Consider the following 16,341-nt stretch of genomic DNA (forward strand, 5'->3'; position numbering starts at 1 on the left):
CGAGGCGGCACGTTCGCCTCCCCGCCTCGGCAGCCACGGCTTCGGGGTGGCAGTGCCCGGTTCCCCTTGCCGGGTTGTGACGTTAGCGGCCTCCCTCGAGCCTCGTCTTTAGGCTCCAACGGACTTTCCCTCTCCGGGTGTATCTTTGCGGGGGCGGAGGCTGGGTTGCAGGGGCTGGAGCTGTGCCACCCGCCGTCTGGGGTCTAGGTCGCCCCTCGAGGAGCCCCAGGAATGGCCCGCGGTGCCACCGGGCCCCCCTCATTGACGGAAGACGAGACCGCGGGTCTGAGGGGAGAAGGCACCTGCCTGGGTGGCAGGCGGGCGGGGCCAGGGCGGGGCCTTCAGCCCCAGGCAGAATCCTGCACCTCCCTCGGCATCTAGGCGACCTTGAGTGTGGGGAGGAGGGCCGGCCTGTTTCCTCCTCTGTACCCAGGACCCCTGACTTCAGAGCCTGTGGCTTCCTGCTTCAGGTGTTGCCTTCTGGAACCTCCAGGAACTCCCTTGTGTCTTGGGGGGTGGGGGGAGGGAAGCAGGGTCCCGCAGCCACCTCTGTGTCACTGGCTTGCTCTGTCCACCTTTCTGCCTGTGGGCTTACTTTTCCTTCAGGTAGGCACAGTGATTCCGACTGCAGGATGCTGTGGGGGTTGACAGGGGCGCCTGGAGATGGGGTACTTGGTGGGGTTTGCCCAGCCTCTCCGTGGATGCTCCTGCATGGAACTGCAGGCAGCACTCAACACTTCTCTCTTCTGAGCAGGTGCTGGGAGTGGGGGTGGAGCTCCTGTTTGCAGGAGGAGGCTGGAATCAACATCCATTAGGGCCCCAGGGCCTGGCTCTGCTGGCCAGCTCTTACTAGCAGGAGCACCTGGCAGGTGGGGGCTGACCCACTGGTAGCTCTTAGTTAACTTGATACCAAATGAGGAAAACATAGGGGACATGGACCGTGTTACTGCCCCTCAGCTCCAAAACCATGCCGTCTGCTCAGGATCTGTCCCCTGCCAGCTGCACTGTGTTGGGGGTGCTGCAGGGACGGGGGTGGGGGAGGAACCGGATCGTCCAGGTTCTGGTGCCCTCTCTCTCCCCAGGCTCCTGGAGATGGGTGCCCACGGGCCAAACCTGGTCTACTAGTCGGATGTGAATGGAGCACACAGGTTTTGTTTTATTGCAGAGAAATCAAAGCAGCCTTTCACAGCTCTTAACAGTGGGACACGGCGTATACATGCGCCTGTGCTCACAGGGGCAGGGCGCCTGGATGTCTCTCTTGGGAATTTAGTCCTTCTGGCCTCTCAGACAGGCAGACAGGCCACAGTGAGCAAGGTGGCAGCCGTGCCCCCATTACTCAGGCCTGTGCCCCCAGTTTGCCCCAGGCTTCACCCAGCCTAGGCATTGACCTGTGTCCTGCCTTGGCCTTGGAAGGGCCAGTTCTCAAACCTCACGTGCAGGGGCACTGCCTGGGGAGCTTCTTAAAACTCAGATTCCCAGGTGCCTGCGGTTCCTGGTTCAGTGAGTCTGGGGTTGGACCCAGGAACCTATTTAAGCGACTCCCCCCCCCATGGAGGCGCTCTGAGACCCCCTCCTACAGTGACAATGGCAGAATATTTCCCAGTGCTGAGAGTGGAAGCCTGGCTGAGCTGCCCTGTGGCCGTGCAGGTGGCCGACAGGTCAGCGTGGGCGTGGAGCCAGGACTCAGAGGTGTCGGTGAGGAGGGGGCTGTTCTGTTCCTGCAGTCCTCCCCAGAGGGTACCCTGGTCCCTGCAGTGCTCTGTGAGTGGGGCTGGTTTGGATCCTGCCCTTCAGAAAGGCAGTGACCCCCGCCCCCCATCCCTGGACGCACTCAAGAGCCTCATGAGTCACCTGCCCTGGCAGGTGCATGCTCAGCTGACCCCCGACCTTGCCAGCTGCACACGCCATCCTTCTTCAGACTTCAGGTCTCGGTGCCCTGGGACCCCTCTCTGCCAGGGTGCTGCACTGCCGCCTGTTGGGCTTCCTGCACCCTCACCGCCCAGCACCTGTTTGTGGGACTCCACAAGGGGGCGCCCCAGACCGCCGCTCTGAGCTCCACCCCTTGAGGATTGGGCCGCTAGGCGCTCAGCCCCAGGCTCAGGGGTGCTGTGGAATCTGGGTAGGTCAGAGGAGGGGCTGCTGCCCAGGAAGGGCTGCCTGTGCCCAGCAGGGGTGGGGGTGGGGCTGGGCTGGAGGCGGAGCCATCTGGGCCTCTCTGGCTCCTGCTTCCCCCAAGGGGACAGATATTGGGAAGGGGGTTGCGGGCACATGTCTCAGATGGAGGGGGTCCAAAGGCCAGCCGTCTTGGCTTCCCAGTCTCTGGATGTGGGCTGGGGCCCAGTCCTCTCTGCTCTGCTGGGCTGGTGGTGTGGGCTGTCTTGGCTGCGGGCGGTCAGGTAGGGACACTTTGGGGAGGGCTGTGGTGCCCCGGGTCTCTTCCCAGCTGCTGGCTGAGGGGCTGGCTCCCCGGACTCCTTCCTCAGGACGGCTTCTTGGAGGCTGTGGGAAGTGGGCCGAGGTCAGGCCAGGAGGCATGGCAGTGGCCTTGCGTGTCTCTCTTGCAGTGACGCTGGGCTCCCGCCCAGGGCCTCGTGGCAGTTTCTGGGAACTCAAGAGCCCACCCTGGCAGATCCGACTTGTTCCTGACAGAGAGGGACCCTGGAGCAGGGGCCCTGAGCGGATGTGAGCCTAGGGAATTGGGGGGAAGGGTGGACCTTTCCCCAGGCGCATCGTCCTGGAATCGGCTTGGCCCCAGTGCCTCCTTGCAGAGGGTCTGGGACATTCTGGATAAACCCAGCTCACAGGAAACGCCCTCAGAGTCCCTAAGACGTTGGTTTGCTGCCTCCACGGGCCTGCCCTCTGGGGCTACGGGGGAGGCGCATCTGGTCCTTGAGACCGTTGCAGGTGGGACCCGCCAAGATGCTGGGCTCCAGGTGCATCTCTGATGCAGAACCAGCTCTGGGTCAGACGGGCCAGGCTGGAATCCTGACCCCACGAACCAGCTCCATGACCTTGGGCAAGTTACTGCGCCTCTGAGCCTCAGTTTCCCCGTCAACAAGACAGAGATCATTCCCCACTGGGCCGGGTCATGAGGCCCAAAGGCACTCAGGACAGGATGCCACTGAACCTCTCCACGGGCACAAGATTCAAGGATGCTGCCCCTGGTGCTGAGCCACGCGCCGCAAGCTGGCAAGGGCTGTGTCCTCACTGATCACCCTGTGAGTGCTAGGGCTGCCTGCTGGGGAGCCCCGGCTGGGCGGGCAAGTGGTGGTGGGGTGGCTCGGCTCAGGGTGGAGGCTGGGGGCTGGCGGGGCACACCGCTGCCGCTGTGCCCACCAGGACAGCTTCCAGAGATGCCTAGGAGGAAGTGCCACGAGATCACACGGGCGTGCCGGCCCCCACCGCTGGCCCTGCAAACAAGGCCGTGGTCACCTTCCTGGCAACAATGGCGCTTTGTGGCGGCCACAGCCCAGCTGCAAGGCCGGCCTGCTTGGAAAAACACCAGGGCCGCATCCCGTGTTAGCTCGGTTGTTCAAAGGCCCTCGCGGGCGTCTGGAGGCCCAGCCCAACTCCCACTGTGACCTCAGCAGGGCAGGGGGGTGGGCGTCTTGAGACCCTCGGCCGGGGTGGGGACGGGGCACGGGTACCACCCTCGGCAAACAGGTGAGCAGCACCCCACCCCCAGAGGGAGCAAACCGACCCACCCCCAGAGGGTGCTGCTCGTCTTTGGAGGGTTCTGGAATCCCTACTTCCTTCCAGGTGGGACTGGGAGGGGGACAGGGGTCCAAGGCCATCAGGCCTGGGGGCTTCTCGTGGCCCAGGACGCCTCCTCTGCCCTGTAATTTATCCTGCTGGACCTCCTGCTAGCTCGGCTACTGCCCCCTTTCCGGAGGGCACTGACGCTCGGGCAGAAGGGACTGGCCCTGGGAGGAGGAGGCGAGTCAGGGTTCACCCAGGCCTGACCCGGCCCTCTCCCTCCTGGGCCGCTCTGGGAGAGGCCCGAGGGCTGGCTTCTGGGCTCCAAGCAGCCAGAAAAGGGGGCGGGGGCGCTGGTGCTGCGGCTGCGTCCCCCTCACCCCCCATACCTTTGCTCCACGGGTCCGGGTCCGAGGCCCTCTTCCTCTTCTGCTGCAGGCCCCGGCCACGCTCCTTGGCGCAGAAGCAGCTGGGCCCCTCCCCCGGGGCGCTCCGCGTGGCCCCCGCCTCCAAGTCCAGGCCCACCTGAGGGGTGTGGGGTGTGGCCATGGTGAGGACCCGCCCCCAAGCCCAGCACCCCCACCCTCGGCGGGGGGCCGGCACCCACCTCACTGTCGGAGGCGTCCGACGCGTCCAGCTCATCCGACTCCAGCTGCTGCACGTCGGCTTTGAGCTCTGCAGGGCGCAGGGCGTGGGTCAGGCCAGGCCGGGGGCCTGGAAGTCCAGGGAAAGCACGGGCCCCGCTGACCTGCCAGACTGGGGCCGGGGGTGACCAGCTCTGCAGATGATGAACCTGAGGCCCTGAGGGGCTGAGGAACCTGCCCTGGAGTCAGATCCAGGCCCCGTGTCCCCAGCACCCGTGCGATGTCGCCACCAGCTGGGTGTCCCCCGGCTCGGCCCTGGGTGACGGATGCGCGACCTGCTCCAAGGCCCTCATTGCTAGAACGCTCCCCCTCCACCCCCTGTGGTCAGAAACGTGCCCTCCCCGGGCCCCCGACGCCTTTCTGGGTCTGTAGGAGGCAGAGGGGGTCCCAGACCCAGGGTTGGGTGGACCAGGCCCAGGGGGCTGAGCTGGGTCCCACAGTGGGGCCTCCGGCTGATGCCGCCACTCGCCCCTCTCCTCGCCGTGCTTCCTCTCCCCGTGTCCCCCGGCTCATCCGCACCTGGGCAGCCATCTCCCTCCGGCCTCTGCGAGCGGGGGGGCGGTTTGGGGCGCCCTCTGTCCTCATCTGTGCCACTGGGAGAGGGCAGGCTGGGGTGGGGCCCTGGGAGACAACGTGGGGGGTCCTGGGGGGAGGCAGAGAGTGACCTGAGTTCACATGAGGCCACCTCCTTGCCCCCAGACCAGCCTCGGGGCAGCCCTGGACCCCGGCGGGGGCTGCAGCGGGGGCTCGGTGTGTGCGTGTGGGGTGCACCAGGCTGGGCGCACTGGGAGCTGGCTGGGTGGGGCTGACAGCACCCTGGGGCAGCCGGATGCTCTGGGTGGAGGCCAGGAACAGGGCTGGGGCCCTCACCGCCGGGGTTGGAGGCCCTTCCGACTCCGGCTCTCTGGCCTCCTTGGTGCCATTGCTGAGTCCTTGGGCTCCAGGCTGACCAGGTGCCTCTGCTCCCTGGGGCGGCTTGGGGCTGGGAGTGTGGGCAATCGGGGGGCTGAGGGACCCCAACAGGCTGGCAGGCTTGGGGGTGCTGTCCCGGCCCCGGCCCCGCTCTGAGAGGTCCAGGGGCTTGTCTGGGGCACCGTCTTGTGTGGCTGTGGCCTCCTTCCCGCTGGGGCTGCCCGGGGCTGTGGGCTGTGGGTGCCGCCCTCTGGGCAATGCTGTCCCGGCCGCCTCGCCCTCGGGTCCCTTGGAGTTGAAGCTGGCAGGCGGAGAGGGTGGCGGCTCCCCCGGCGCTGGCTGGCCCCTCATCCTGGGCCCACGCATCCGCCCCCGTGCCCGCAGCTGCTGGGCCAGGAGCAGGTGCAGCGCCCCTTCCAGCTGCGAATCCCGCACGCCTGCCAGGGTGCCCGGCAGGCCCAGCAGGCCCGCTGGCTCCTCCCAGGCCTCGGTCTCCCCAGCCTTCAGGCCCTGGGGCTGGGGACCACTGGGGGCTGTGGCGGAGGCCCGGGGACTGCAGTAGGGGCTCCGAAGGTGCAGGGCCAGGTGGCGGTTCAGGAGGCAGAGGCGCTCAGCCGGGAGGGGATGCTTCAGGGACTCACAGGTCTTGGCCGCGGGCTGTGAGGGCTGCAGGAAGCTGCGGGCAAGGAGAAGCCAGTGACCAAGGCCCTCAGGTGGCCCTCATTTCACAGGGAGGTGAGGGGAGCTGCCCTCCGAGGCCTGGGGTGTGGGAGTGGGAGTCACACGGTGGGGAGAGGATGGAGGGGCAGCTCCTGGAGCCTGGCGATCATGGCCTGGGGCTCTGAGAGGGGACCAACCCTCCAAGGCCGCTACTGGGCATCAGCTGCCTGTCCGATCAGCTGGAGCGCCCATCCCACCCGCGCACCCCTCGCTCCTCTCAGACACCGAGAGTGGTCTCGGTCCACGCGAGAGGCTTTGCGTGGCCCTTCTGAGAGGAGTTGCAGGGCTCAGGCCCCCTCCTATCCCCACGACCCCCACTGGGCCCCGGCTGTTCAGAAGGTGGCCATGCAGAGGGTACCTGGGGAAGCCGAGCCCGGAAGAGCAGGAGCTCCTGGAGGGACAGGGTGGGGGGACTCCCCGGGCTGCTGGCCCCTTCTGGAAAGGTGGGACCAGGATGGAGACTGGGCGCCCCACGCAGGCGGCACCTGGTGGTGGCGGTGGGCGGGGCCTCACCTGTCCAGAGGGAGGCTGTGCCCGCAAGGTGGGCTGGGTGGGCTGCTCCTGGGGGGCGGCAGCGGGGGCGTTCCATTGGCCGAGCCTCGGTTGGCGGAGCAGGCCCGGGACCCCGGCCGCAACACGGCGATGGTCCCGTGCAGCTGGTTGGAGATGTGTTGGGGGCTCTGCACGGGGTGGACAGGTCAGCCTCGGTGGGGGTCGGCGTGGACCTCTGCCCTTTCTCTGTGTGACCCCTTCACCTCCACCCAGGTCCCACGGGGCTCAGGGGCCCTGCTGGGAGGGAGCACAGGCACGTGCCCCATGGGATGGTTGGGGTGCCTGGCACAGAGCAGGGCCACCAGTCTCCCGTCTCGGGCTGCCTGTGAAAGGGGAGTGCGCCTGGGTCCCCTGCCCTCACCATGTCCGGGGCCCGGGGCTCGGGCAGGTTGGCCCCCGGGGAGATTTTGGCCACGGGAGACGTCCTGTACCCCACCGGCCTTTCTGTGGGAGAAGCAGCAGAGGCGGGACGGTTGGGGGGCGCTCAGAGGGGCAGCTCAGCCCCGGCCCAAGGGCTCCTGGCCCTGGGGGGCCCAGCCTGCTGGCCTCCCCCGCCCCCACCTCACCGTCTCCCTGGGGCCCGCCCGCACCTGGGTGGTCGTCCTCTCTCTCCTCGTGGCCTCCCAGCGGCTTCTCCGTGATGGCCTTCTGGGCGCCCAGGGAGGGGGGCAGCCGGGGTGATGGGGGGTCCGAGGAGCCCTCCCTGAGCGGGGGCTTGGGCCTGTCTCCAGAGGGAAGGCAAAGATGGGTGCTGAGGGAGGCCAGCGCCCTGGGACCCCCAGAAAGGCTAAGGCACCTGCCCTCCTGGGGACCAAGCTGCCTGTGTGGGACACTCGGGTGACCAGGAAAGACAGTGGGGACTAAGCCGCACCCTCCTGGGGCCTTTCAAACACCGATGTCCTGGTGGAGCCCAAGCGGCAGAGCCGCCGTGGGGGTTGGGGGGCTCCCTTCCCAAGGCGCCCATTACTCGGTCCTGGGCTTGTGGACCAGGGCAGGTCACGAGTCTGTCGTGGGGTGATGGCAGGTGGGAGCCCCTCTGCTCCACCGGCTCTTGGGGGTACGTGGATTGGGCCTGTTGGACCCAATGCCTCCCCCTCCCCCACCCCCACTCACCCTGGACCCCGAAGCCGCTTCACCTCCTCTTTCAAAGTGTCGTTCTCCTCCTGCAGCCGGGTCAGCTCATTGGCTGCAGGAGACACGGATTAGGGGCGTGGGGTGGGGGTAAGAAGGGCAGGGTGGGGTCTGCACAGCCCCCAGGAGCCCCCCTCTCCTGCCCCCAGCGGGGATTCCAGCCCTTGGCCCAGGGCCTGGGCTACAGCAGGTGCCCCCGAGCTGCTTGCTGCCCGCGTGGGTTGGGGGGGGCGCGGAGGAATACCACCAGCCTGGAGGGGCTTCCCCGCCCCCAGGACCGAGCTTGTCCCCGGGACCCCCCCAAGGGAAAGGGCTGGTCCTCGTGGGCAGGACCCCCGGGACCCTCCTCATCACAGGAAGGAGGCAGCGGAGGGCAGGGACGCCCCAGCCCGGGGGCCTGGGGAGTGGGGGGGCTGTTGGGGCCAGAGGGGGGCACGGGGCGCAGGGCTCACTGAGGAGGAAGACGTGCTGCAGGTTCTGGAGGAGGGCGCTCTCGAACTCCTGCTGCTTCTTCCTGGCCAGCTCCTGGGTGACCATGCAGCGGTCACACAGGCCAGCCCGCAGCCTGCGGGGCGAGGAGGGCAAGAGGGCCGTGGAGGGCCGGGGGCCTCATCGCCTGGGACCTCATTGCCCACGCTCAGCATGTGCTGTGGGCGCCCCGCCTGGCAGGTTAAGCGTTTCATGTGCGTGGGGTTTGGGAAGGAACCTTGAAAGTACAAGGTTCTTAAGGCTCTGAGAAGTCCTGCAGAGGGAGACCTGCCTGGCTGATTTACTCCAGTTCCCCAAACTCATTCTTCACAGACCCCTTCTCACCCTCCCTCCACCCACCGCCCCCACCATCGTGGGGTGGCCATCAGGTGCGCCCCCACCTGTTCTCCAGCGCACGCAGGTTCTCCTTCAGAGCCTTCTGCTGCTCCCGGAGCTGATGGTTCTTGGCACACAGCTCCTCCACCCTCTGGGCGTCCCTGTGGGGGGGATGAGCCGAGGGGGGGAGGTTCTTCTCTGCCGGGGAGCCCCTGCTGCCCCCCCTCGCCCGCCTCCGCCCATGGCCACTGGCTTAGGTCCCGAGCTGGGGGGCGTCCTTGAGGAGTGGACCTCACATGGGCCGTGCCTGACCCAGCGTGCCCACGTGCGGGCGTTCAAGGCCACCTTGGTGACGCTGGCTTGTCCACGTGCCACTCACAGTGCCACAGGACTACTACGCAGGCTTCTGTGAAATGGGGGTATGGGGAGCGTGCCCCCAGGTCTCCAGGACTCACGGGGGTGCTGCTATTGATAGTTACTGGGACCGGGTGGGGGTGGGGCTGGCCTGCGTGGACGCGGCGTGCCCAGCCCCTGGAGGTCCCTGTTCCCTCGGGTGGGCTCCACCAGCAACCTGACACACAACCTTGGACGGGTGACTCCCCTGGGTCCCCCTCGCATTGCAGGATGATGGTGGCACCCGTCCCCGGGGCTGCGGGGCGCGGCCGGCTGCCGCCCTTCTCGTCTGTTTCCCACCGGGCCAGGGCCTGACCTCACTCACCGGCACCTCTCTGAGTTCAGTTCCAGAAGCTTGTTCTGCAGGCCTGGAGGAGCGAGGAAAGGGGCAGAGGGTCGGGCCCAGCTGTGCTGCCACCCGGGCCACCCCCGTGGCAGAGCCCGGGCCCCTCCTGTCCCTGGGTGTCTGGCGGGCCCTCTCCAGACGCCCGCTGCCTGCCTGGGTGCCCTCCTTGGCTTCCTGAGGCTGCCCCCACCCCAGGGCTCCCAGTCCATACCCTCTGCCTGCCCCCCACCCTGCCTCTGCCTCACGGTTGCCTGGGGACAGGCCCCTCCCCTCCCGGCGGCTCTGGATCTGGTGGGAGGGACCCTGATGCTGGGAGTGACTACCCCCTTGGCCAAGTCCCAGGAGAGTTTTGGGGGACACTGCCAGGGTGGAAATTAAATGGGCTCTTGATGGAGACCCCAGCAGACGCCCTACCCGCCACCTGCCTGGGGTCCAGCCTGGGCCCTAGGCTAACCCACGCTTCCCCATCCCTCTGGGTCTCTGAGGAGGTGACCAGGCCCTTTGGGGAGGAGCCGGCCCAGGCCTGCTGCGGGGGGGAGACGGGGGGGCGGTGCGGGGTGGTCGTGGGGGGAAGCAGGGATTTCAGTTCCAGTCCTTGGAAGGCTCCAGACAGGCCCCTGGAGCCTTGAGACCCCATCCCCAAAAGTAGGCGACCTCTCGGGGGACACTGGGGCGCCCCACCCTGGGTGAGGGCCCCACCCTGGCCGGAGCTCCTGGCTGTCTGCAGCCGCGTCGGCTTTCAATGTGCGCTCTGATGCGAGCTGATCATTCGGGCACTGCCCCTCCAGGGCCGCGCTTGGGCTGCGGCTCCGAGGCCCGTCGCCGGCACTTTGCAGCTCCGGGCTCTGAGTCAGGACTCCCCTTCTGCGCCTGGAGGGCAAGGGGCCCAGGATCGGAGGCGGCCTGGGGAGCCCCGGCTTGGCTTTGGCCCTTGGACCGAGGTCCAGGTGAGGGGTGGCCCTCCCCAAGGTGCTCACCCATGACCTCGTTCTCGTGGATGTCTTTCAGCCTGTTGAGTGACTCCACGAAGCTCTCCATGGCTCCCCACAGCCCTGGCCCAGGCCCCTCTGTGCTCCAGGTGCAGGGACAGGCCCCCGGCCTCGACCGCCCCTCGGGTTCCAGCCTGTGGGGTAGGAAGTGGGGTCAGGGCCACGGGGCTCAGCAAGGGCCTGTGGGCTGCAGGTCTGGCAGCGGCCTGGAGAGGAGGTGGGTGCCCGTCCCCGTGGGTGTGGGACCCCTGTCTTGTGGGCCACCCCACGGCTCCCACTGGGTCATGTCCCCACTGGAGGGGGACATTTGGGGATGGGACATCGCCCCTTAACCTCAACTCCCTAATCTGCTTCTCCCAGCAAAGCAGGGGTCTGAAGGCACGGGCTCAGGCGTGCTGCAGGGCCTCGATGGTGCCCGTGGGCCTGCTGCTCAGGCAGACTGGAGACCAGCTCACCACCAGCGGGAGTGAGCAGGGTGCATGCACCCAGTGGGGAGACCACTCAGCGGGGTACAGGTGCCCGCCGTGGCATGGGTGACCCCGGGGGGCCATGGTGGGCAGGGGTTCTGTGGGGGCCAGCTACCCATTTCCCCTGCAGGACCTGGCAACCCTGCATCGGCGGGAAAGCCCCTGGCCGCCCCTCATGGCCTGAGCCCCTTTCCTGCTTGGGTTTCACATCCGTGAAGCCTTTACCGAGGATGAAGTGTGGGCTGAGAGCCCACGCTGGGAGCTGGACAGATTTTGCCTGTTGCAAGCGCTGGCCCCACTGAGCTGCCCTTTCCTCCCTGTGGCCGTGGCCACAGTGCCCGCCTAGTGGGCATGGGCGAGCATCCTGCTGGATCCTTTGGGGTCCAGCTTGGACAAGGGGGACCCGCAAATGAGCAGCTGGCCTCTTGGAACTCTCGGCTCCTCCCAGCATCCCGCACTGAACTGTCAGCAGCAGCTATGCCCGGAACCTCACCATTCCCTGCTTCACGGTGCCCGCCTGGGCCCAACCACCGCGGGACCCCTGGTGTGTTGCCTGGGCCAGGGCACTGGCGTCCTTGCCTCCGCCCCGCCCCCGAGGCTGCACAGGCCCTGGAAAGTGTGATCAGAGCCCCCCTGGGCCCCTACAACGCACTGAAGAAGGGGCGTGGTCTTGCTTGCCTTTAAAATTGGCCCGGCCGCAGCCCCCAAACTCCTGCTGGTGAATGTCTGGTGGTGGCTCCCTGACACCCAGTGCCATTACAGGGTGACACTGCCCAACGGGGGCCAGACCTGAAAGCCAGCCCACTGCAGGAGTTACGCACACAGAGCACAGAAGGGGCTCTTGGAAGTTGGGGTGGTGGGTGTCTGGGGTGACGGGGCTGGGGCATCACTAACTGAGGGAGCAGACCCTGTGACCCCAAGAGGAGCCAGGGGCCGGGGCCAGCTCTGGGCTGGAGCTGTCCCCAGGGAGGCTTGACAGTGGAGTCTGGCTCCTAGCAGGGTCTTTGAACCCCAGCTCAAGTGTCAGAGCCCTGGGGAAGCCTGGACTTGGGGATGCAAGGCTGGGCCCGGCAAGAGGACAGAGAGCAGTTCTAGTCCTGTGTCCCGCAGTGGCCACGGAAGCTGCCTGGTCAGGACCAGCTGGGGTGTGCTGGAGGGCGGAGCGGCGGGGAGGCGGGGCTCCCCAAAGTCCAAACTCGTTTCAGACTTGCCTGGCCTCTGGGGCCCTCCTGAGCGATGGCCGGCAGAGTGGGGGTGCCTACTTGCTGGCTCTGTTGGGTGGGTGAGGGCTCTGGGGAGAGGGGAGCCTGGGAGGGTCCCCCACTCTGGGCCTGGAGCCAGAGCTCACCTGCTGAGGGATGTCCTTGCAGGCTAGGGGACAAGAGGCCAATTCCAGAGGCCGGGGGAGGCCGGGGCTCGAGGGGGTATAAATGAGCATCCTGGCCCCACTTCTGGAGCCTGTCTAACCCTGACCTCACTGCAGGGAGCCCACTCACCAGATGGGGAAACCGAGGCCCAAGGAGGTCAGGTCACGCTCCCTGGCTGCCCAGTGGGAAGTGGGTGGTGGGGCTTGAACCCACTTGGGATTGAGGATGCCGTGCCCTTAACTGGCGTGGACCAGGGACGCACCCGGGTGGCCCTGCTGGGCAGTGGGGCTCCTGGGCACCGAGGTGGTGGGGGCTCTGAGCTCGGGCTTGGGCAGGCGGGGCCTGTGGGCCGGGGAGGGGCTGAGCCGCTGTGCCTGAAATTCCACCCGGACCCGCCCGACAGGCAGCCCTTTCCCAGCAGCCGCCTGCGCCTGCGTCTGAGCTGGGCCGACCAGCAAGGAGCAGCCTCGGGGCGCCTGCAGTGCCCCTGGGCCAGGAGAGGGAGAGGCTGGGCGGGCTCTGTGTCCGAGTGAGAGGCCGGCATTGTTCCGATGACATCACTGCGTGTGGAGGCTGGGCTGGCGAAGGCCCAGGCCATCTTCCCCTGCCCCCAGACTGGGCTCCTTGTCGTTCCCCAAATGGCCCAAACCATCTGAGGGCCCCCCCCGGCCGCATCTCTCAGGGTCTCTGAAGGGTCCTGCTTGCTGGGCAGGGGGACGCTCAGACATGGCCCTGCAGGAGGTGCTGGGAGCAGCGCTGGAAGGCTCACATCCTGCCAGGAGCCCTTGCTTCCTAGGGACCAGCACTCTCCAGCCCAGGTGACAATACCATGGGGCCGCTGTGACCCATGCTGGGCTGGCAGGCGACAGAAATGCATTTGGCAGAGGCAAGGTAGCCCCCCCAGTTCCAGCCTCCACCCTTGGAGCATGGGGAGGGTCCGGGGAAGTGGGAGGAGGTGGAGGGAGGCGGGTCCCTGCCCGAGGTGAGGTCTGCCAGCCCTGGGCTTTGGGCAGGAGCTCAGTGGCTGTGGGTGGAAAGAACCCGGGCTGGGCTGTGAAAGTGCAACCTGTCTCCCACCAGGGGCTTGGCGGGCCAGCCCCTCGGTAGCCCTGCTCTGTTTGCCAGGCGTGGGGGGCTGGGATCTGGGAACTCAAGGTAGGCGGGCACCCCCCCAGGCCTGGGGGCTTCTGGACACAGACGCTAGGGTCTGGGGTGGGAGCCGTGGAGGTGCTATAATGAGGGGCGATGCCCTCGGGAGGCAGGGGTCTGCGCGCAGGAGAGGGTGGCCTGCATGGCCCACTGGGGTGAGGGTGGTGGGGGAGCAGAGGCCCGAGCTCTGCTCCTAAGGCCCCCAGGGGTGCCCCTGCCCCTCCATGCCCAGGCTGGAAGGTCCGTGCTAGGGTCAAGGACCTGGAATGAGCAGGTGGGGGGAAGGGCAGGTGGGTCAGCCGGTGGCCCTGCCCACATGCCACTCACACTGGGCAGAGTCAGCCCAGGCAAAGGGTGTCCAAGCCACCAGCCCTGGTGTGTCCCCGTCCTGCCTTTCCCCTGTGTCACTCGGGGAGGCCTTCCCATCTCTGGGCCTCCTTCCTCACCTGGGGGTACTTCCAGCCCCCTGTCAGTTCGTCCTGAGGCTCCTTACAAGTAATGCGTGTCCAGGTGACACCTGCCGGACAATGCCTGTCCTAGGGTCCACTGAATCGTGGTGGCTGCGCCTGGGGAAGGTGCCACCTGGCCCCCATGCATGGAGGGGGCCACTGAACCCCCAGCTGTGGCCCTGGACCAAGCGTGGCCTGGCTGAACAGAAAAGCCCATGAGGGTGAGAGTTCTTGCCCTGTTCCCAGGCCGGGTGCCCCCGGGCTCCTTCCCTGTGGGGGTTCAGCTCCAGCAGCCCCTGGGAGGCGGGCGTGCTGAGCCCCTGATTCTGCTCTTTCTCCCCGAATAACAGTGCCAACGATAGCAGCAGTAACCGCGGTCTCCCGATTGTCTGCCCGCGTGATTGGAGCCCACGCGGTCTTTGCGGAGGTGCCCACTCTCTAGATTCAGCCACTGAGGCCCGAAGCAGTGGCTCTGGTGTCTCTGCGCGGCCTCTGGGGGGCCCACCCGGTGATGGACGAAGCCCCTCCATGGCAACTCCAGCCATGGCTGTGCCTCGGTGGTCTGGGCCACAGCGTGGAGGGTGGCTTGCCCCAGCCCAGCTCTGGAGGCTGGAGGGCATCTGTGCCACTTTGGCCTGTTGGGATGGCTCGATGTGACGGGCGCCCAGTGACCAATCAAACACAGAGGTGGTCACTAGTCCACGAAGCCCCACATCCAGGTGCCCAGCAGAGGCTCCCTGTGCAGTGCTTTTACGGGGCACACAAATGCCCACCGAGTGGCCAGGGTGGCCCCCACTTCACACATGTGGAACCTGAGGTTCAAAGCAGTGTCACTGTCCAGTCACCAGTGCAGCCTCCTATGACCTCCTGGGCTGGTTCAGGTGGCAGGTTGAGTCCAGAGAGGGGCCACTCCAGGGACTGTTTCTGACACGCCCGACACAGAGACCCGTGGCACTCGTGCACATGTGCGTGTGACACCCACACCTCCACCATATACGAGTGCATGCCCAACACAGACGCTGTGCACGTGGGTGCCACCCTCAGCCACCTCCCCCGCCACGCACACAGCACTGCATGGGCGCCGGGAGAGCTGTGCACGCGTGTGCACGCCTGCACATGTGCACACACGCAGAGGAACCAGGCAGGTGTGCGCGTTCTTGCTCAGTGAGGCTGAGGTGTCGCTTCGTGGCTCAGATAACAGCGGGCCCTGCAACCTGACTCCTTAGGGATGGGTGGCCCCGGGGGCCCGCTGTGCCTGAGCTGGCTGCCTTCCTGAGGCCTGGCTGGGGACACTGAGCAGGACCTGAGTCCCCGAGGAGCCATCTGTACTGCTTCCCAGGGGGCACTGAGCTGGGGGCAGCCGAGGGTCCCATGGCACCCAGCCCCGAGCTGAGGCTGGCGGCACGGCGCTCTGCCCCTCTCCCCCCGGGCTGCACCTGCTCTGCACTGTGAGGGTCTAGCAGTGGGCAGGTCCAGGATGAAGACCCTGGCCATTGGTCCATTCTTGGTGCCCCCAGACCCTCCGCAGACAATGGGGACTCCCTGGCACATCTGTGCCAGGTCCAGCCTTGGCTCCCCCAAGCCCTCTGCCCAGGGAGCTCACTGAGGCCCACATTCCCACTGGGCCTCCTGGGCCGGGTGCCCCCAGCAGGTGGCCGGCCCCACCTCCTACTCAGTGAGCAGCCCGGGCCTCCACCTCGGGGAAGACCGCCCCTATGGCGACCCCAGACCACGTGCCCCCTTCCCCTGCCCCCGACGGCAGACAGGGTCCCACCCGGGGGTCCCCCGGGTACTCACCCGGCCCCTCGGCCGCATCGACGTCCGTGGCCCTCCCCTCGGTTCCGATTTGGAGCCTCCCGCCTGCGAGATAGAAGCCGGCGCTGAACTTGCTTGGGAACAAGACATAATTTTGGCCAAACCCGCTAGACTGGTTTTCAATTCCCGGGGCCAGGAGCAGAAAGGAGGCAGAGACTGCTCGAAGCTGCCCAACGGGTTCTGCCATCCCTGAAAGTGGCAGAACGGGTCGGTCTGAGCGCTCATAGAGGTTGGATTGTTTCTCCGTAATTACCGCGTGGCCCGCGCCTCTGGCCAGCCGGCTCACAGGGAGACCCTGGACTTGAGGGGCGGGGCGGGGCTGCAGGGGCACACCAGCAGGAGCAGGTGCATCGGTCCTGGTTGTCACCTTGGGGCGGGAGGGGGGGCAGCTGGGGCCTCTGGCCCCGAGGGCCCCCTCCTGCCTCTCCCCCTGGCTTCCCGAGGGCTGGCCTTTCCAGCCTCAGTTTCCTTGTCGGCACAGTGGGGACGCCGAGGGCAGGCCTGTCCCTATTGGAGCTCAGCAGACAGAAACCCAGAAGGGAGGTTGGCAGTGGCCCTGTCGGGAGGCCCTCCACCCAGCGCTACGCCCCCATCCCAGCCCATGGAGAGCAGGCGGGGGGCCAGGTGGCCAGGTGGGTGGGCATCTCTGGGAATCAGGGTGGGCTGGGGTGCCCTGTGGGGCTGGGCCCAGGGGCCATGGCCCAGGGTGCAGGAGGAGGCGGTCATTGTGGTTTTCCGTGTTTGTTCTCTGCTTGGCGACACGGTGGCAGCACTCATGCAGAAAAGAGCTGGCTTCCGAGGGCCGCAGCCGCCCCACACACCGCCCCCTGCCTCCTGCCCCCTGCCCCCAGGCCTCCCCGGAATCTCCCTCTCCCAGCCCCCAACCCTGTGCCTCCCTCCCTGACCC

The 16,341-nt window shown here is 67.1% G+C and overlaps 1 protein-coding gene across 8 annotated transcripts; it reads right to left on the reverse strand.

Annotated features, from left to right (window-relative positions):
• Positions 1–1,132: 1,132 nt before the first annotated feature.
• On the reverse strand, positions 1,133–15,530 carry RBBP8NL (RBBP8 N-terminal like). 8 transcript variants are annotated; one of them, XR_014832034.1, is made up of 14 exons: positions 15,417–15,530; positions 10,176–10,321; positions 9,178–9,220; positions 8,525–8,620; positions 8,108–8,180; positions 7,638–7,710; positions 7,115–7,245; positions 6,886–6,968; positions 6,486–6,652; positions 5,211–5,928; positions 4,860–4,983; positions 4,304–4,514; positions 4,086–4,221; positions 1,133–2,499 (listed from the first exon to the last, which is right to left on the reverse strand). XR_014832034.1 is itself a non-coding variant. In XM_085003329.1 (14 exons), exons 1-14 carry the CDS (start codon positions 15,522–15,524, stop codon positions 2,480–2,482), a joined length of 1,986 nt encoding a protein of 661 aa, XP_084859455.1. In that variant the 5' UTR covers positions 15,525–15,530; the 3' UTR covers positions 1,133–2,479. The 8 variants fall into 8 exon arrangements, 5 of the variants coding, with proteins under 5 accessions (XP_084859455.1, XP_013853480.2, XP_084859454.1 ...); XR_014832035.1 differs by having other exon boundaries at positions 8,108–8,220; XM_085003329.1 differs by having other exon boundaries at positions 4,304–4,371.
• Between the last annotated feature and the right edge of the window lie 811 nt (positions 15,531–16,341).

Source organism: Sus scrofa, chromosome 17 (genome assembly GCF_054392235.1).
Source record: "Sus scrofa isolate SSC_HxYL_T2T_F1_AM1 chromosome 17, Sscrofa_HxYL_maternal_Yorkshire_Landrace_v2.0, whole genome shotgun sequence".
Lineage (NCBI taxonomy): Eukaryota > Metazoa > Chordata > Mammalia > Artiodactyla > Suidae > Sus > Sus scrofa.

Bases quoted from the DNA above. Each gene is read 5' to 3' on its own strand.
- RBBP8NL (XM_085003326.1), bottom strand. The intron at 9,221-10,175 runs GTGAGCACCTTG...TCGCTCCTCCAG, and splicing joins CCACGAGAACGAGGTCATGG to GCCTGCAGAACAAGCTTCTG. The intron at 6,969-7,114 runs GTGCGGGCGGGC...CTTCTCCCACAG, and splicing joins GAGAGAGGACGACCACCCAG to AAAGGCCGGTGGGGTACAGG.